We start from the raw sequence: 20430 nt of genomic DNA on the forward strand, positions 1-20430 counted from the left end.
ATAGCAATGGGATGTATAATAGACTATATGTATTAGGTAGGCTCCAGAGCTAGAATGCAGAATTCAAATCTCAGCCTTGACAATTAGTAGTTGGGTGATTTTGGGCAAATTATTTAATGCTTCTAAGCCTATATTTTTAAAATCAGGACAATGGAAATACTAATATGTAAATCACAGGGCAGTTGTAAAATTTAAGTAAAGCTATTTAAATGTAGAACAGTGCCTCACCTAAAGTAAGTGCTAAAAAAAAAAGGTGTCAGTCACAATTACAACTTCCAAAACAGGAAGGGGAAAACATGAATATATGGGGGGTTGGGAACTTAACTCCAAAAGAAATGTAAAAAGATTCCTAAAGTATGGATATAGGAGTCAAATAGCACAAAATAAGGAAATATGAATCAAATAGCAAAAATAAGGGGCCAAAACATCATGCACGCAGTTTTAAAGTTAAAAGACAAAGGTTGTCAGGAAAAAAAAAAAGCTACTGTGCTGTTTATGAAACATGAAAGAGATGGGTAAAAGTGCAGGGTCAATAGGCTAGTCGGGGTCAATGCTTTGGAATCTTCTAGAACCTTCCTTCCCCTATGCTGGTCTCCGTCTACCCCCATGTTCCCTTCAGCCTCTTGGAGGCTTCCTCCTCCACCATCCCCATCCGCGTACCCCTCCTCAGCCGTCTCTGCTCCTCAGAGGCAGGCGGTGACTGAGGCTCCATGGCCTCTCCCTTTGGCCTTGAGTTCACACCAGCGGCACCCATGGCAACCATCGCCCCGGGGAGGGCCTCACGCCCGCGCTCATTGGCTCTCAGGCGGCCCTGCCGCTGCGGTTGGTGAGGGCGCAGTGCCTACGCCGCGCCGGCTATTAAAGGAGCGCTTGTGACGCAATGGCGCCTTGGCGCGCGTATTGGCTCCCGCCAGGCTGTGCCCGAGCTGCTTGGCCACGGTGGAGCCTCGTGTCTCGCCGCTGCCGCCGCCCTGTGACGGCCACTCCCGCTCCTGGACTTGCCGCTGCCGCCGCGTGTGTCGCCGCCACGGGCCTGGCTGTATGAGTAGGCCACAATCTTTCATGAGTAAACATATTCCTTTCTGTGGGGTTTTTGGTCACGCATTTATGGAGTTTCTGAAGGGCCCTGGAGATTACTGCCAGGCACAGCACGGCCTTTATGAGGACAAGTGAACTTGAGAAAGTCACTCTACTCCAGCAGGACGTCCCCATCAGAGAGAATAACCTGGACACAGACGTGTTGAATTGAAAGCATTGGAACATTTTACAAGAGTTCTGACCCGAATGGGGTAAACCTCTGTGCACTTGCTTTCCACCGACTCGGCATTATTAGTGAGTCGAAGAACAGCTGCTGCTTCTCAGGAAATTCATCTCATTTTCTGTCACCTGCCTATCTGAAGTGCTGAGAATTTCAAGTGGAGTGTATTGAGGTGGACTTCAGTTTCTTGACATCATTTCTGTATTCAAAAGCTTTTAATTTTTTCGTGACCGTATTGAGTGGTTTTAAACGAAATTAACATGGCTCCGATGAACCGCCCGGCTCCTGTGGAAGTCACATACAGGAACATGAGATTCCTTATTACACACAACCCAACCACTGCAACCTTAAACAGGTTTATAGAGGAACTTAAGAAATACGGAGTTACCACAATAGTGAGAGTGTGTGAAGCAACTTACGACACCGCCCTCATGGAGAAAGAAGGTATCCAGGTTCTGGATTGGCCTTTTGATGATGGATCATCTCCTTCCAATCAGATTGTTGATGACTGGTTAAGTCTTGTAAACATTAAATTCCGTGAAGAACCTGGTTGTTGTATTGCTGTCCACTGTGTTGCGGGTCTTGGGAGAACCCCAGTGCTTGTTGCCTTAGCGTTAATTGAAAGTGGAATGAAAAATGAAGATGCAGTGCAGTTTATTAGACAAAAGCGGCGTGGAGCTTTTAACAGCAAACAACTTTTGTATTTGGAGAAATACCGTTCTAAAATGCGGCTGCGCTTCAAAGACTCCAGTGGTCACAGAAACAACTGTTGCATTCAATAAAACTTAGCTGCCTGATGCTATTGCCTTGGAAGTGGAACTTGAGACTGGATCTAATTTTTCAGATCTATTAGCCAACATCTTAGTGAATAAGTCTAATGAAGCTCCCATAGGAATGTTGAAAAGCCACAAGCTTGACAGAATTGCCACTTCTGTTTTGCTTACTATTTATTATCCTATGCCAAAAAACAATATATAAAAAGTATAGTGAGATTAGATGCCAAGATACCCAGTACAATATGTGTTTATTTTTAGTATCATACAGAATTAAAATCCCAGGAACTTTGAACAGTACTCTAGACCTTACATCATTTATTCTTTAAGTCCTTTGAAACATTATAATAGGGCTTGTATGGTTATTTGTCTGTTCCTTTATGTTCACTACCCACAAGTGTACTGGTTTGTGCAACAAGTGATTTTGTTGGATTCTTATCAAGTCTTATGGTGATTATTTAGTCTTTCTATAAGTTCCTGTTAGGAAAAACTTTATTTTGAGAAATTAACCTCTGGTTTAAAGTTCATGCAAAATTCTCGTTGTGCAAGAAACACATGTGTTTAATGTCATCAGACAAAAAAGTCTTACCTTTGGGGTACAACTTAAGAGGGGAGGCAGAATGGGAGGAAGCTATGAAATATTTAGAGTAAAACACCTCTATCTTATATGGGATATAAAATAGGCCCTTTAATTTAGTGAAAATTATCTTGAAAGGTAGAGATCTTCATCTTTTTAGCTAAAACAATTTTTAGACACAAAATTTCTGAAAATCTTGTAATACTTCTTACCTATTGGAAGTTGCATATTTTTATTTGAAATGTGACATTTTTTCCTTTGTCTTCCTAATCAAAAAAGAGTGGGTTTTACCTAATGAAATGATCAGGTACTTGCTATTGTATATGCTTTTTGAAATGCATATCTTAATATTGGGATACCTGATAATTTTACTAGGAAATTGATAAAGTTGATATTTATTAATCTTTTAAAAAAGATTTATTTATTTATTTTGAATGTCAGATTTACAGAGAGAGAGAAGGAGACGCAGAAAGAGAGAGAGAGAGAGGTCTTCCATTCGCTGGTTCACTCCCCAGTTGGCTGCAACGGCCAGAGCAGCGCCGATCCAAAGCCAGGAGCCAGGTGCTTCTTCCTGATCTCCCATGCAGGTGCAGGCGCCCAAGGACTTGGGCCATCTTCCACTTATTGCCAGGCCAGAGCAGAGAGCTGGATCGGAAGTGGAGCAGCCAGGACTTGAACTGGTGCCCATAAGGAATACCAGCACTGCAGGCGGTGGCTCTACCTGCTGTGCCACAGCGCTGGCCCTAGATATGTATTAATCTTAGTACAACTATATAGTCATACTGTCTGGGAATTTAATGTTTAGTTGTACTGTCTGGGAATTTAATGTTGCGGCCATTTAGGGAGTGAATCAGTGGGTGGAAGATCTCTCTCTATGTCTCTCCCTCTCTCTGTTGCTCTGTCAAATGAATAAATAAATCTTTTTAAAAAATTTGAATTCAATAGGAAATTATAACAATTCTAAACTATATATACCCAATAACATTGCTTCAAAATATATAAAGCGAACATGAACAGAACTACAAGGAAAATTGAACATTTTACTATAGCACTTGGAAATTTTACTGTTTATTCAGAAAAAGATAGATAAAAATCAGCAGGAATACCGACTTGAACAAAACAACAAACTTGATCTCATGAACCTAAAAAGGGCATTGCATCCAACAATTGAGAATACATATTCTTTTTAAGAGTACATTAAATGTTTTGTTGAATTCGGCAATGTATTTGGCTTTAAGCAAATTTTAAAATGTTTGGATAACATAACAACTCTTCTGACTAGTTAAGATCCATACATTCTGAATTTTGGGAGTCTGTGTCTAGAGACTTCCATTTCTAGATAGGATGTAATAGTCAAATAAGCCCAAAACACTCATTTCAGCAGAAAGACATGGAAGAAAAACTACAAGTCTTATGTTTAAAGGTAAGTGAGAGCTGTGAAAGCAGTAAGTACCAGATGTATAGGATCCAGAGATGGAGGGATTCTCCTGCAGTGGATGCTTCTTTCTGATGTAATTGACTGATTCTGGACATGGACTAAAAGAAATCAGGCTTGGTCCATGCAAAAGGACTCTCCTGAGGTCAACAGAAAATTATTAAGCCTTTTGGAGGTCATGTAGGGCTGGTGTATTGGATTAGAAAACTGAAAAGCTTGACCAATTTCCTCTACCTGTTGCAAATTGAGTTCCATAGGAAACAGACAATGAATCTGAGATTTGTATTCAGACATTTATTGGAGCAGAGTGTTCTTAGGGAATAACACCTGTTTTAGAGTGAGAGAAGGAGGATGGGCATAAGAAGTCAATTGGTGGTACATACACTTGCAATAATAGTCTCAGCCAATCTGTGGAGTTCTGAAGATAGAATGTCAATTTAGAGATGTCTGCAATTGAGACCAGGGGCTAGACTTTCAGACTCTTGAATCAAGGAGTCATTGGATGCAGGCCTCCCTGGTGACTATGGCATAGCCTTGGGTGAAGCATCTTTCTTCAGTCAGTGGCAATTCCCTGAGTGGGATGCAGCTGGTGAAATGAATTTCAGACCTGAGCAGGGCTGTGCAATCACAGCCACTGTACTTAAATGGCATTTACTTAATTCTTGGGCTATGTATAGGAGGTTAGGAAGTTAGAATGAAGACTTTCAGACTCGCTTAATCTCATAGTGTTTAGGAGACAAAGATCTGCTAGAGAAACAGTTTCCAATTTGTACACATCCCTACCAAAACATAATTTTCAGTAGAGACATCTGGTGACTGTGAAGTGGATTCCCATCATGGTTTTAATTTTCACATGACTAATTATTTAAAGTATCTTTTCATGTGCTTATTAGCCATTCACATATATTTTGCGCATATTAAAACTTTGGCTTTAATTTTATTGAATTGTGTTTTTTATATATTCCAGAACCATTTCCTTTATCAGATATATAATTTGCAAATATTTCCTCATACTCCACTGCTTGTCTGTTCCTCCCTTAATTATATATTTTAAAGCACAAATTTTAAATTTTTATGAAGTGGAATTTATCTTTTTTCTTTTATGAATCATGCTTTTAATACTGCATCTAAGAACTCTCCTCAACCCAAATCACAATTATTCTTGCTGTATTTTCTTCTAGAAATTTTACAGTTTAGCTTTTCTACTTAAGTCTGTGATGCATTTAGAGATCATTTCTGTATACAGTGTAAATTAATCTGTGTTCTTTTTTTAAAATTTATTTATTTATTTGAAGGACAGAATGAGAGAGAGAGAGAGAGACAGAGACAGAGAAAATGAGTGAGAAAGATTTTCCATCCACTTGTTCATTTCCCAAATGGTTGCAATGGCCAGGGTTGGGTCAGGCTGAAACCAGTAGCCTGAAGCTTCTTCTGGGTCTCCCAAGGGGTAGCGGGGGTCCAGGGACTTGGGCCATCTTCTGCTGCTTTCCCAGGCACATAAATAGGAGCTGGAACAGAAGTAGAGCAGCTGTACTCAGACTAGCGCCCATATGGCATACCAGCACTGTAGACAGCTCCACTGCGCCAGCCCCAATCTGTGTTCTTTTTTTTTTTTTTCAAAAAATTTGGATATCCAGTTGTCCCTGCACTATCCTTTCCCTCACTGAATTATCTTGGTTGTTTTGGTAAAAAATAATCACTTTACCATAAATGTAAGAACTGATTTGTGAACTTTCTGTTTCATTTTTCTGTATGACCACAGTCTTGATCATTGTATATCTATTGTAAGGTTTTGAAATTGAGTAGTCCTTTTTTTAAGTTTTAAACATTCTTCTGTTTATTTAAAAACATTTTAATTTTTTTTATTTATTTGAAAATCAGGGTTATAGAGAGAGGAAGAGATAGAGATCTTCCATCTACTGGGTCACTCCTCAGATGGCCTTAATGTCCAGGGCTGGGCCAGGCTGAAGTCAGGAGTCATGAGCTTCATCCAAGTCTCTCACAAAAGTGGTAGGGGCCCAAACACTTGAGCCATCTTCTGCTGCTTTCCCAGGCCATCAGCAGGGAGCTTGATTGGAAGTGGAGCAACCGGGACTTTACTGGCATGCATATGGGATTCTGATATCCTAGGCTATGGCCCAAACACTCTTCATTTTAAAGTTGTTCTTTTTTTTATGTTTGCTACTCTAGGTCCTTTGAATTTCTACATAAATTTTAGGAATAGCTTGTCAATTTCTACCCTCCCCAAAAGTCCTATGGGTATGGCATTGGATGGGGTTGACTTTATAGATCAACTTGAGGGGAATTACATTCTTGAAAATATTGAGTCTTCAAGCCCATGAACATTGAATATTTATTTTGATCTCTTTAATTTTTATCACAATGTTTTGTGGTTTCCATTATACAAGATTTACATTTCTTTATTTCTGTATTTTTTTTCTTGTTGAAACTAGGGTGAATGAAATCATTTATTTTGGGAACTGTTTCCTGCTAGCATGTAGAAATGCAACTGAGTTTTATACATTGACTTTATATCTAGTGATCTTTATATATTCACTTATTAGTTCTAATAGAGACAGAGAAAGGTGGAATGTCTGTGTCTGACGTTTTCTACATGCAGGATTACATTATCTGTGAATAAAAGCATTTTAAAGAATTCCTTTTGAGCCTTGAAGGCTTTAATTTCTTTTTCTTCTTTTATTGCATTGGCTAGACCTCTTCGCTGTCTAGAAGTGTTAAAAACAACATCCTTGCTGGTTCCAGATCTTAGGGAGAAAGTATTCATCCTTTTGCTATTAAGTCTGGTTTGATAATAAAGGCTGTTCTTTATAGATGCCCTTCATCAGGTTACGGCTATTCTTTTCTTACTTTGTTGGTGGTTTGATCATAAATGGGTGATGTTGTCAATTATTTTTCCCACATCTGTTGGCATAAAATGTGTGGTTTTTGTCCTTTCTCCGATTAATATACTGTAATAAATCAAGTGATTATCAAAAAAGATTTACTTGAAAGAGTTACAGAGAGAGGTAGAGATAAGAGAAAGGTCTTCCATCCTCTGGTTCACCCCTGTATGGCTGCAACGGCCAGAGCTGAGCTGATCTGAATCCAGGAGCCAAGAGATTCTTCTGGGTCTCCCATGTGGGTACAGGGGCCCAAGGATTTGGGCCATCCTCCACTGCTTTCCCAGCCAGGACTTGAACCGGCACCCATATGGGATGCTGACTCTAGTCAGGGCTTAAACCTACTGCACCACAGTGCTGGCCCCAAATCAAGTGATTTTTGATTATTAAGACAGCATTGCATTCCTGGGAGTAAATCCAAGGAATTGTGTGTAATTTTTATGTGATGTTGCTACATTCTATATGTTAGTGCATTTTGTTTATGATTTTTGCATCAATGAGGGGGCTTCAAAAACTTCATGGAAAATGCCTATCATGAATTTCAATTTTTTTGCATCCAAAATAAACATCTTCAATTTCTATTTTTTCCACAAACTTTTTGAATTCCCTTAAATACTCATGAAGGACATTCATTGGTCTGCACTTTTCTTGTGGTGTCTTTGTCTGGCTTTGAGATCAGGCTAATACAGTATCATTAAATGTTTTAGGAAGGACATACCACCTCCTTTATTTAAAGTGTGTTTAGGATTGGAGTTATTTTTTCTTTTAATATTTGATCTGTGGGGCTGGCCGTGTGGCACAGTGGATAAAGCCACCACCTGCAGTGCTGGCACGTTAATATAGGCACCATTTTGCATCCTAGTTGCTTTACTTGCAATCCGGCTCTCTGTTAATGTGCCCAAGTGTTTGAGCCCCTGCACCCACAAGGGAGACCTGGTTGAAGTTCTTTTTTCTTTTCTTTTTCTTTTTAATTCGGTCACCATTTATGCAGTGGGGAAACTGGCAGGGATAAGACGGGCAACACCTACAGAAGCCTCGCCCTAGAGTCTTCACGTCAAGCCTTCACCTGTCTGTCCTTGTCCTCGAGAATGAACGTCAGCAGTGTCGCAGGCTCAGCCTTACATTCCTGGCACAGCATAGCAAGGTGTCCAGGAGCCCTCACGCCTGCGGCCCAGGGCCTTGTGCCAAGACCAAACCCGTGCCCGAATCGGTCCTTGACTTGTTTCCGGGGTCCCAAGAGGTCCAAGGGCCCAGTGCCAGCCAGGACCTCCTGAACAGCCTTCAAACTGCCAGAAACGGCCACGAGGACAGAAGCCACGCCCACTGCCTGCGTCATCCGCACGTCCCTTCCGTCAGCGCAAGCCCCGCCCAGCGTCACCTCAGTATTCTCACGCCTCAGGCGGTAGAGGCCACGTGTACCGACCGCTCCTCTTATGCCCCTCGCCCCTGCATTCACCCCGCAGAGGGCATCGGTGGCCTGGAGCCCCTGGAGGCCCATTGCTGGAGACACCAACTCAACGGGGAAGCTGCTGAATGTGAAGACCGCCACAGCAGGGCCCAGGAAAGGGAGGTGGTTTGGCAGGATGGCGCTGAGTAACAGTGTTTCCAGAAAGCAGACCGCTGTCCCAGCCTCAGAACTGACGCTCAATGGGAGGAAGACGTGGGAGCAGTGCGCAGCAGCTTCCTGGGAGGAACGAGGTAAGGAAGGGCGGAGGCCGTGGTGCGAGGGGCTGGAAGGAGTGGCCAAGGCCCCAGCGCATGCGCCCAGGCTGGTCGGGTGCAAGCCCCAGGTAGCACAGCCTTCCAGGCGATGCCCGGGGAAGGCATTGACTTGGGCGGTATCAAATGCTATCTGCCCAGTCTCTTAAAGAAATGAAGCATTTCCTTCTGTGCATGGGCATATGAGAGGCCTTCCACTTTCTAGCTCACGGAGATCTGCCAGGTTTTGATTTCACCTTCTAGGAGCTGGAGACATGCCCCTACGATCCTTGCCCCTAGTGTCTGCAGAGTTGGAGGAGGCACAGGGCCCCCCCAGGGTGCTGCAGCCTGGGGGCAAGCGAAGGTGCTTAGAGGCCCAAGGTCTGTGTCGGCTGGAAATCATTAGTTCCCTCATTTGCTCACTGAAAGTTGGTAGTACAAGGCCCACTAGGGACCCTGGGTTTTGAGTCCTACCAGTCTTTTAAAAATGAGTCTTGGAAAAATGAGTCTGTGGTGCACATTTTCTCGTAACTAGCCTTGTTGCCTCTGCTTAAGATCGCATTTGGAAAAATTCTGCCTGCACTGCTGAGATTCATATTAATGACCTAACTAGAGGGGATTTTCAAAGTGAATCTGCCTTCCTACGAAGGTCAAAACAAACTTTGTGTCTTTCGTGCTTCCTTGTGACTTTTAGCATTGTGTTTCCTAGTTCTTTGACGAATGGTACTGGTATTTTGATGGCGTTTGCCTTGGGTGGTGTTGATATTTTCATCATATTAATTCTTCAGTCGATGAACATAGAAAGTCTGTTTGTGTGTGTGTCCTTTGTGTGTGTGTCTTCCATTTCTTTCATTAGTTTCTTGTAGCTTTCATTGTGAAAGTCTTTCACATCCTTTGTTAAATTTATTACACAGTACTTTTTTGTAGCTTTTGTGATGTAATTGCTTATATACTCTCTTTCTCAACTAATTCAGTGTTGGTGAATAAAAATGCTGTTTTTTGCGTGTTTGTTTTTTGTGATACACCTTCTATTTTTTTTCTGTTATTGATTTATAATTATTAACTCTTCCTAGGTGAGTCAGAAAGACTTCATAGACCCAATTGCACTTGAACTCCAAGGATGAATGATGTCTCCAGACAGAATGCTGTGGTCAATTGAAATTTAATTGGAGCCGGCCGCGGCTCACTAGGTTAATCCTCCGCCTTGTGGTGCCGGCACACCGGGTTCTAGTCCCGGTCGGGGCACCGGATTCTGTCCCGGTTGCCCCTCTTCCAGGCCAGCTGTGGCCAGGGAGTGCAGTGGAGGATGGCCCAAGTGCTTGGGCCCTGCACCCCATGGGAGACCAGGATAAGTACCTGGCTCCTGCCATCGGATCAGCACGGTGTGCCGGCTGCAGCGTGCCGGCCACGGCGTCCATTGGAGGGTGAACCAACGGCAAAAAGGAAGACCTTTCTCTCTGTCTCTCTCTCTCTCACTGTCCACTCTGCCTGTCAAAAAATAAAAATAAAAAAAAAAAAGAAATTTAACTGGAAAGGGTGGGGAATGGGAGGGAAGGCCTTCACAGGTAGAAAGCCTAAGCATGTGTAAGAACACAGGCTTGAATGTGCATATTCTTAGTGCTGGCAAGAAGTATTTGAGTTGTTCTATATTTGTAAATGTACTTTAAAAAAAATGTCTTGGGCAGTATACCTAAAGTTTGTTGATTTAGTTGACCTTTTCAAGGAACTTATTTTTGTTTCATTAATTTTTTCTATTGTTTTTCATTACATTGATTATAAAGGAAGTTGTGTTAGTCTGTTTTCTTCTTTTCTATTTTTTAAAAGATGTATTTATTTACTTGAAAGGCAGAGTTACAGAGAGCAGAGGCAGAGAGAGAGAGAGAGGGAGAGGGAGAGGGAGAGCAAGGTCTTCTATCCTCTGGTTTGCTCTCCAAATGGCTGCAATAGCTAGAGCTGGGCGAATCCAAAGCCAGGAGCCAGGAGCTTCTTCTGGGTCTCCCACACAGGTTCAGGGGCCCAGTGACTTGGGCCATCTTGCACTGCTTTCCCAGGCCAGAGCAAAGAGCTGGATTGGAAGTGGAACAGCCGGGACTCGAACTGGCACCCATATGGGATGCTGGCATTGCAGGTGATGGCTTTACCTTCTATGCCACCGTGCTGGCCCCCGGTCTGTTTTCTTTTGTTGTACAAAATACCCAAAGCTGGATACTTTATAAAGAAGAGAGGTTTATTAAGCTTACAGATTTGGAGGCTGAAAATCCCAGATCAGGTGGTCTCATCTGTTTGGTCTCTGGTGAGAACCCTTCTGGCTATATCACAACATGGCAGATAGTATCATGGTGGAAGCACGTTCTGGAGTAAGGGATCATATCACAACAGAGGAAGCCAGATCCAGTCAAGGGGTCAGATTCTGTCTTTTAACAACCCACTCTCATGGGAATGCAGCAGAGACCCTTGATAACTATATAAATACCTTTCAAGGGTGATGCTTCCTAATGACCTAATTACTACCTGCTAGACCCCACCTCTTAAAGGTTCAACTATGCTATCACTGCCATACCACAATGGGGATCAAGGTTCTAGCATGTGAACTCTTAGGGGACAAATCATGGCAGAAGGGCAGTGGAGGTACAGAGGAAGTTGAAGGACATGACACAAAAAAGATAGCGTAAAACATTCCCTGGTGTTTAAATTGTCACTTCATTCTTCAAATCATCTTAATAATTTCTTGGCTCTGTGAGCCCAAGGATTATAGAGGAGAGATGTTTTCTTGGGATATTCTAGGATGTGCTCGAGCACCAAGGAAGTAGCTGTGATAAGAGCTACTGAGATTGAATTTTCAGCAGAATTATACCCCAGAGATCAGAAGCTACCATCCCAACAGGTCTTAGCAACTCCACAGCGTCTTTGCAGGGGGCTGAAAGCTTTTTCTGCACTCCAATCTTCTATGTTGTGGGATCTGCTGGCATGAGAGAGGGAAGATTTTTGCTGAACTTGATCTACAAAATACCCAGGATGGATCATTATAAAATGGATCTTATAGAATAGATCATGTCTGTAAGAAAGTTTCTCTGCAGGCCGGCGCCGCGGCTCACTAGGCTAATCCTCCGCCTAGTGGCGCCGGCACACCGGGTTCTAGTCCCGGTCAGGGCGCCGGATTCTGTCCCGGTTGCCCCTCTTCCAGGCCAGCCCTCTGCTGTGGCCAGGGAGTGCAGTGGAGGATGGCCCAGGTGCTTGGGCCCTGCACCCCATGGGAGACCAGGAAAAGCACCTGGCTCCTGGCTCCTGCCATCGGATCAGCGCGGTGCGCCGGCCGCAGCACGCCGGCCGCGGCGGCCATTGGAGGGTGAACCAACGGCAAAGGAAGACCTTTCTCTCTGTCTCTCTCTCTCACTGTCCACTCTGCCTGTCAAAAAAAAAAAAAAAAAAAAGAAAAAAAGAAAGTTTCTCTGCATCACTCAAATACTCCAGTGAGTGAGTGAAGGATGAAAGGCAAAGTGTGTTTCAAAGCCAGAGGATGAAATTAAATTTTCCAAAGTGTGTTTCAAAGCCAGAGGATGAAATTAAATTTTCCTAAGAACTCCTTATGGTACTCATCACTTCCTTGCCTGTCCCTTCTCACTCCTTGACATGCTGATCCTCCTTGCCCACATTTCCCTGGTTTCCCATTTAGTAATAACTAAAAAAGAATATCTGATATTCAGTAGCACATGAGGAAGTGACCATTCTTGACTGGAGAGCTGTCTGCTGCCACTCAGCCTTCATACCATGCCAGATATTGAAGGCTATGTGTTCCTCTGACAGGAACTGAATTCTCTGATAGGTGGGCTATATAGGCTTTCTGGCTATAGGCTGTGTTCACAGTTCTGTTCTCCTCACCATTCCCTTCCTCCTTCGCTCTTGGGACTCCTTGCAAACAGTACTCCCTCTGAAGCCTTCTCTATGTCCTCACAGGAACTATACTCTTCCTTCTGGGAGGGCCCTTGACTTTTATCTGCACTTCCTATATGGACTTACCGCTTTCTCCCTTATGGCAAAATGAGTTGTCCAGTGTCCTCTTCCAGACCCTGAGCTCTGTAAAGATAGGATTCTGTATTTCTCAGAAGGCCTGGCCAATACTTTGTAACTAATGGATCAATGTTCAAATTAAAAAAAAAAAAGCACACAACAAAGATGACCATTTTGGAACCAATTTGTATTGTGGGTGTTACTCTGGTCTTCATCAACTCCACAGCATCCCTTGAAACTACATCAGACTGTCTGAACACTCATGGCTTCCTTGGGCCAAGTGTAGCTGTCCAGCGTGAAGGAGTCATAGTCTGGAGTGTAGACCAGGGATCTCACAAAAGCCTCCTTGTCCTTGGGCTCTGGGTAGTAGGAGGCCAGGTTGTGTTTGTACGCATAGTTGAGGACCTAGAGACAAAACATGGTTTCTGAGGAAGTGGTTCTAAGAGGGACCTGCCTAAACATCCCTGCTTGGGATCCTGGAGAAGGCAATACCCTTTCAGGAATCAGATGCCTCTCTTTCATGAGTCATGACCCACAAAGCCACTGGATAAGAAGGATTTTAAGCTTTTTTCCTTTACAGGCAGCACTGTGATATTACAATGTAATATATACTGTGCAGGGTCAAGAGGTTTGAATCTTAAGTTCTCACTGCTTCCAACTACTTGTGGATCCTCTGTGGTGACATTATCCTTGTTTCTTCGTTTGTAAAGCAAGGATAATAAAACCTTTCAATGGAATACTGAAAGGATACAATTGGATGGCAGCTAAAAGGATCTAGTACCTGGTATTTTTTTCACCTCCTGAGTATGAGAAATGAATTGAATGAGCAGGCTCAGGGATATTAGGGGTATTCTCTGGGTATTATACATGGCTTTAGAAAAGAATCAATCTAAATATCCCCAAAAGGAAGGACCTAGACAGGGAAAAACTGAGCTTTGACCTGGACAGTTTATCTTGCAAACTAATTCTCATTCCTGCTCTGAACAACTCATCATGGGAGTGTATTATTACACAATGTATTTTGTGAAATTATTTATAAAAGTTATCATTGAAAATGTAAAACACACACTAAAAGAAATAATGGGCCGGCGCCGCGGCTCACTAGGCTAATCCTCCGCCTTGTGGCGCTGGCACACCGGGTTCTAGTCCCGGTCGGGGCGCCGGATTCTGTCCCGGTTGCCCCTCTTCCAGGCCAGCTCTCTGCTGTGGCCAGGGAGTGCAGTGGAGGATGGCCCAGGTGCTTGGGCCCTGCACCCCATGGGAGACCAGGATAAGTACCTGGCTCCTGCCATCGGATCCGTGCAGTGCGCCGGCCACGGCGGCCATTGGAGGGTGAACCAACGGCAAAAAGGAAGACCTTTCTCTCTGTCTCTCTCTCTCACTGTCCACTCTGCCTGTCAAAAAAAAAAAAAATAATAATGGTATAGTAAACTCTCATGTACTCATTATCCAGCTTCAACAATTATTAGTGTTGGGCTAGTATTTGATTCTTTTAAATCCATAACCTCTGCATAGTCTTATAAGTTGGACTATTCCATGAATCTGATCATCTCATGACTCAGCAATTCTGAGAAAGGGAAGAATGACCATCTATTCTGGCCAGGCTGTCACTGGGTGTACATCTCTCTCACTATTCTCTTTTAATCTCTTCCAGCACTCTGGGAGAGGAGAATTACTGGCCCCTTTAGAAAAGGAGGAAACTGAGGCTTAAAAGGAAATGAAGTGATTGGGCCAAAATTGCCACTGCAGATTGGCAGACCAGGGATTTCAAAACCTGGGCTCTTTCCATGATACTGTGCTAGCTGACTTTTCTAATGAATGGGCACTTATGATTCATGTAAAAAAGTTCTACCTACATTCAAGTCCATAAGACAACAGACTTTGATGGGCTCACGTTGTAGGCAGGAATTTGCCATCCAATCTTTGGGTTGCATGCAGTGTAGCCCAAGGAGCTCAAGATGTCTCCACAGTTGCCAACCCCTTACTCCTCCTAAGGTCACAGGCAGAGAATATGTTGCACCTCACTACCCATATTGCAGTGGTAGGGTGCCCCTTACTTTGATGGCAATTCTCAGAGACACATCTCGGATGGTGCTGAGGGGTGGGTACAATCTCCCCTGGGACAGATGATGCTCAGAGACCTCCTGGGCAATTTGCTGGAGAAAGAAAGAGAAAACCGAAAGGAACAAGTTGCTGCCTTCCCAAAACAAGCCCAACCCATTACCCTGTACCCTCTGCCCCATATGTGTAGTCAAGCCGTATGGTCCCCACTTTGCCATCTCTTATCCCCAGGAGAGTGTAATGCTTGGGCCTAAGCAAGGATACACTTTTTCTGTAATGTGAGACTGGCTGAGGTTTAAAACAACATGAGGCTCTCTGAATTCTAAGGGGGAATCACTACGAGCAAAATGAATAAAACTGTGGCCTGAAAAGCAAAGATCATGGGATCTCTGGGCTGTTGCACTGGGATCCCTTTGCCCCTTCCTGGATTATAGCCTCCTCTGCATGCTTTTAACCATCTTGGAGGCCTGTATAGTTGATGTTTTCTGTGTTCAGGGCTCCTTGAGCTCTGCCTTCCAGGCTTGATTCCAATCCAAGGAATGCCTTTTCACTGCAAGTAGATATATCTGATGACTTATCTAAATAAGTGTGCCAAGAACACCTTCCTGGGAACAGAACCTCCTACAGCTTCTCCCCCAGATTCAGAACCTACCTTTGAGGGTTGAGCCTCATCCTCCAGCCTCAGGTGCTGCTGCTCAGCCAGCCTTGCACATCAGCCTATTTCATGTGGTGGCTCTGAGTCTACTCCCAACCAATCTTCTGGTGTCTACTTTAAGCTTGGAGAAAGCTGGGAACTGTGTGTCCCAGAAGTGACAAGGCTAAGGAGTTGGTCTTGCCTCAGAGTTGGTAGACATTAGATAAGTGGGGGCTGTTCCCCTCTGCCGCCTTCCACGTTCTCATCTCATCTCTCCTTTCCGTTCATTTATTCAAATATCACTGAGCTCTGTGATATGCTGGGCTCTGTGCTAGGTGCTGAAGATCCATAGTGAAGAAGTCATTGACCTTTCCCCCTTGGAGACTGGTGTCAGTGGACAGTTAGCAAGAGAAATTATAACACAGTGGGTGAATGTGGAGAGATGGGGATTTAAAGGCATAGGAGAAGGCAAGGTCTTGTCTACCATGTATAGGAAAGGTTTCCCAGAAGTAGTATCACAGACTGATAGCTGAAGGATAAAATATGAATTACTTGAAAAGGGGAAAGGGAATAGCATACACAAATGTGTGGAAGTGACAGAGCAAGACAGAGCATGGATGCAAGACTGAAAATAGCACATTGGATGGGCTAATAGTATGTAGAGCCTAAAAGTGAGGCTGGAGAGGAAAGGAGAAATGGCGATGCCGTACCATGTATGGGAGCTGTGGTAAAGAGTTTGGACTTTATCCCATAAGGACCAAGGAGCCATACAGAAACCTGAATGAGGAAAGAGACTTGACCTGATCTATATATTGAAGGGTTCTCTTTGTGGAGGTATAGAATATGGATTGATAAGAGAGAAGCAGCATTTCCAGGGCTAGATCTATACCTAGAAAAGTTATTGTATGAACTGGTAGATCACAGTCTGTGTGGCCACTTCTTACATGTTGGACATTGGAAATACTCTGCTGCAGCATAGAATCAAATTGCTGGGATCTTCCAGTCACTGACATTCACAAGCCCAGGGACCTTGGGCAAGTTACTTAGTCTCTGTGCTTTACTTTACTGCCTGTAACACAAGGCTGTGCACAAATAGCTATTTTACAGTGTTGTTCAGGTGAAATGAGATACTGCATGTCAATATCCTAATGCCTAAATTAATTTTCCAAAGGAAATAAAATTCAACTTAAGCTCTCTTAACTAAGAGTACCCTTTTCAGAAATGTAACTTGCCAGGCCTTCAAAGGCCAGTCAGCTCCTAAAGGTAGGGGGCCTTATGCAGCTCACAGAAGGTGCCTGATAAATAGGTTGAGGAGAGTTCCTCTTTAATTTATGGACATTGTGAAATGATGGAGATGAACTCTCTGGGGATGGGCATATGGACATCTCATGGGATTACACAGGCAAGACTCTAGCAACTGTGTTTCTGCACAACAGGAAAATTTGCTTTTGTGCTGATTCCAAGCAGGAAATGGTTCTTCCCATCCAGTGGGTGTTTCAAACAGCTCTGTCCACAGTCAAAGGACAAGGACACTCATTATATCAATGAGAAGAAACAAACACATAATAGGCAACATGCACTGAAGTCATAATTAGTGTGCATTGGAGGCGGCTGAGATGACTTCAGGGCACATTACTTGCATGGCCTTGCAGAAGCAGTGCTCAAAGACTAGGCATAGTAAGATGGGACTTGGAACATGAGGCAGCCCACTGTGGGACTCACAGAAGTGAATCCAGACAGGGAGGCATGGAAGCCAATCCCATGTCTCATTGTTTTCAGGCTCTGCAAGGAGGAAATACAAAAGGATGTTAGAAGTCTCAGGAGAGACTTTGGAACTCATAGGGTATAAAGCTGTTGAACATTTGTGTATAGCTGTGATTAGCTTAACCTCCCAACAGAGACATTTCTATGCCTAGGTTTCCTGAATGAGGATAAATGTCAAGTGTCTGGCACTTAGTAAACACTTGATAAATCATGTCAGCCATAGTAACTGTTATTAATAACCATTATTATGAATGTGGGCTGTCATTCTTTACTTTTTAATAATTTTTTATATTTGAAAGCAGAGAGAGAGAAGAGAAGGAGACCTGTAGACAGAGATCTCCCATTCACTGGTTCATTTCCCCGAATGATCCCAACAGCAATCGTTGGGCCAGGCTAAAGCCAGGAGCCAGGAACTGAATATAGGTCTGCTGAGTACATGGCAGTGACCCACTTACTTGAGCCATCACCTGCTGCTCCCCAGGGTGTGCATATGTAGGACGTTGGAATCACGAGCATAGATGGGACTCAAACACAGACGCACTAAGGGATGTGGGCATCCCAAGCAGTATCTTAACCACTACACCAAACACCTGCTTCATAGACTGTCATTCTTAATGAATTCTTTCAGTACTGGGCCCAGGCTAAAACTCTTATGCGAGATTTTCTAACAAGATTCTTGGAACCGGTACATCCTAACTCCTCCCACATACTGGTGCTCAGGATCACGGTAGGCAAAACCAGGCATACAAACCACCACCCTCCCCACCCCACTCCCTTACAGAAGGCTGTCCTAGTGGTGTTTACTGCAGTCAGTTTCCCTAGTGAGGTGGCTGAGGCCTGTGACTGGAAGACGCTAACACCTGTCATGGTCCATATACCCCATTTTCAGGTGTTTTTATGGCATCTCCTTTGTCTCAGCATCTAGATGGCACTGCTTGGAGGCAGCGGGCAGTATGAGATATGTCCCTAACTGGTGGTACCTCCTTAACTATTCCCCATACTTCTTCAAAAACCTTGTATGTAATTGGAAAGAAGGCCAAGCCTCAAGCTGATTTTGAGAGATACTTGTGGTTCAAGGACTTTGGGAATCCACTGCCAGGCTTAGGGGCAGGTGGGTAGAAGAAGTGAAAGGAGGGGTGCTGGTGTTGACACACAGGCCTTCCTGGGAACATTTGAAGGAGCAAGGATGGTAATACCTCTGCTGTCAGGAGGAAGATCTCGTCTGGAATGTGCCGGATCCCGCCGGCGATGACTCCCAGTGCCACTCCGGGGAACACATAGGCATTGTTTCCCTGCCCGGGAATGAAGGTCTTGCCATCTTCCAGAGTCACACTCTTAAAAGGACTACCACTGGCAAAGATTCCTCGGCCCTGGAGGCAGGAAGAAAACCAGAGATGGAGCTTGGAGACTGCTTTAGCATGCAACAATGGTGGTCCAGCCTTATCTCCCAAATTTTGGGCCCTACTTCATCCTCTCCCAACTGCCAGCACTGAGCTGAGAACATGGCAGGTGCTCAAAGCATACTTGTTTATTTGACCAGAAAGCTAAGCCCCCACCTGAGTTACTGAGAGTTAAGAAAGTGCTGGATGCTGATGGAGTTATGGTAGCTTTTTCACGTCACCTCCTGAGCAGGCCAACCCAGGACATGACAGAAATTAAAATGGCCTGGAGTCTACAAGTGCCTCAGGTCCTGGGTTCTTCCAAAGCTCTTTTCTACTTAGTGGGAATCCTGACAGTATAGCATAACAGTGGGAGCATGGGTTTTTGAATCAGATCTGAGTTTGAGGACCAGTTCCACTTCTTACTAGCTCTGTGACCTTGAAAAAGTTACTTAATCTTTCTGAACATCAATTGGCTCATCAGTGATATGGGAATTTTTTCAGCTTTATAGGGTTATTCATAGTTATTGTTATTGTATCCTTTCAGCCAGGGGAAGGAAGGACTCCCCTCTGACCTCCGTGACCCGGTAGCACTTCTCAGCTGTGCACTCGGCTTTGCTGGTGGGGTTGCTCAGGGCAAAGATGATAGGGCGCTCGTGGAAGGAGGCCATGTCCCTCAGAATCTGCTCCGTGAAGGCTCCTGCGATGGCAGCAACACCTACAGGGAAAAGCGTGGGTAGTGGGGATGCCTGCTCTGTATAAACAACCCATTCCTCTGCAGGTAGGGGGGATCAGGTACACTATGAACAACTCAAGAATCTTGGGGATTGCATCTGCCACAGGGACTGAGGGAGCACAAGGGAAAAGGGTCTTCTTGCTTGAACTGAGACCTCCTGTTCATTCCTAAGGTACCACTGGCCCTCTTCAGTTACCTGTCAGTTTAGATGCATCTGGGAAGGAATCCTACACATTGGCACTGAGAGTGGCCCAATTCCCCAGTTGGGGAGAGACACCAGGGTCTTGCCTTAGGGCAGAAGTACTCATATCAAGTTGGTTAGCCCTGTGTTTTTCAATTGCTTTGTGTAATTCTGCACCACCAAACCCCAACTTTAGTGCCTTAGTTCTATGGTTTTTATAGAGTAGTCATTCATCAAAAGTTTCTGGCATTGAAAAGGACAAGGGATAGGGGACAGAGCTGTGTTTCCATGGGCTGAGCCCCCATCTCTCCATCTGCAAGTCAAGAGGGTTAAGTGGTCGAGGCAGTGGGTTGCCTTCCTGCTCCTACCTATGATGACTGTAGGCTTCACCAGCCTCACCACCTCCTCTAGGGAGTTCACTTCAGGATGGTCTTGGGCAAACATCTCCTTCTCATGGTTGAGGTGGCTCCTTCCCTGTGGGAAAAGAAGGAATACGAAGCAGCTGTAGTGGTAAGGGCCTGTTGGGCAAGGGAATGGATGCATTTGGAAACTCCAAGAATATTCCCTGATGGGCCCACTCTAGTCTTAAGAAATCAGAAGCCTTAGGGCCTGTCCTCTGGGTCAGATTTCCTGGTAAAACCTAAGGTGAAACCAAAGGTGTGTGTGTGTGTGTGTGTGTGTATGTTCACTTAATCCAGACTACATAGGGAGAATTAATAAAGAATTTCTAGCTGGCGCCGTGGCTCACTAGGCTAATCCTCCACCTTGCGGCACCGGCATACCCGGTTCTAGTCCTGGTCGGGGCGCCGGATTCTGTCCCGGTTGCCCCTCTTCCAGGCCAGCTCTCTGCTGTGGCCAGGGAGTGCAGTGGAGGATGGCCCAAGTGCTTGGGCCCTGCACCCCACGGGAGACCAGGATAAGTACCTGGCTCCTGCCATCGGATCAGCGTGGTGCGCCGGCCGCAGCGCGCCAGCCGCGGCGGCCGTTGGAGGGTGAACCAACGGCAAAGGAAGACCTTTCTCTCTG

At 44.5% G+C, this 20430-nt stretch overlaps 2 protein-coding genes across 3 annotated transcripts in view; one reads left to right on the forward strand and one right to left on the reverse strand.

The window, feature by feature from the left end:
* The first annotated feature begins 1374 nt into the window (after positions 1-1374).
* LOC100342858 (protein tyrosine phosphatase type IVA 1) lies at positions 1375-2177 on the forward strand. The gene has a single exon (XM_051821663.2). The coding sequence runs from the start codon at positions 1519-1521 to the stop codon at positions 2038-2040; it is 522 nt and encodes a 173-aa protein (XP_051677623.2). The 5' UTR covers positions 1375-1518; the 3' UTR covers positions 2041-2177.
* Positions 2178-12817: 10640 nt separating this feature from the next.
* Positions 12818-20430, reverse strand: part of ME3 (malic enzyme 3) — a 195214-nt gene continuing 187601 nt past the window's right edge. Inside the window, exons 11-15 of one of the 2 annotated variants that reach the window (XM_008263027.4) lie at positions 19773-19878; positions 19063-19205; positions 18305-18478; positions 14707-14805; positions 12818-13054 (exon numbers count right to left, since the gene is read on the reverse strand). In XM_008263027.4, coding sequence (XP_008261249.2) covers positions 12893-13054; positions 14707-14805; positions 18305-18478; positions 19063-19205; positions 19773-19878 — 684 coding nt within the window. In that variant the 3' untranslated portion in view covers positions 12818-12892. The remainder of the gene's footprint in view (positions 13055-14706; positions 14806-18304; positions 18479-19062; positions 19206-19772; positions 19879-20430) is intronic. The other variant, XM_070076488.1, reaches the window with a different exon arrangement.

This window comes from Oryctolagus cuniculus, chromosome 1, assembly GCF_964237555.1.
Source record: "Oryctolagus cuniculus chromosome 1, mOryCun1.1, whole genome shotgun sequence".
Classification (NCBI taxonomy): Eukaryota; Metazoa; Chordata; class Mammalia; order Lagomorpha; family Leporidae; genus Oryctolagus; species Oryctolagus cuniculus.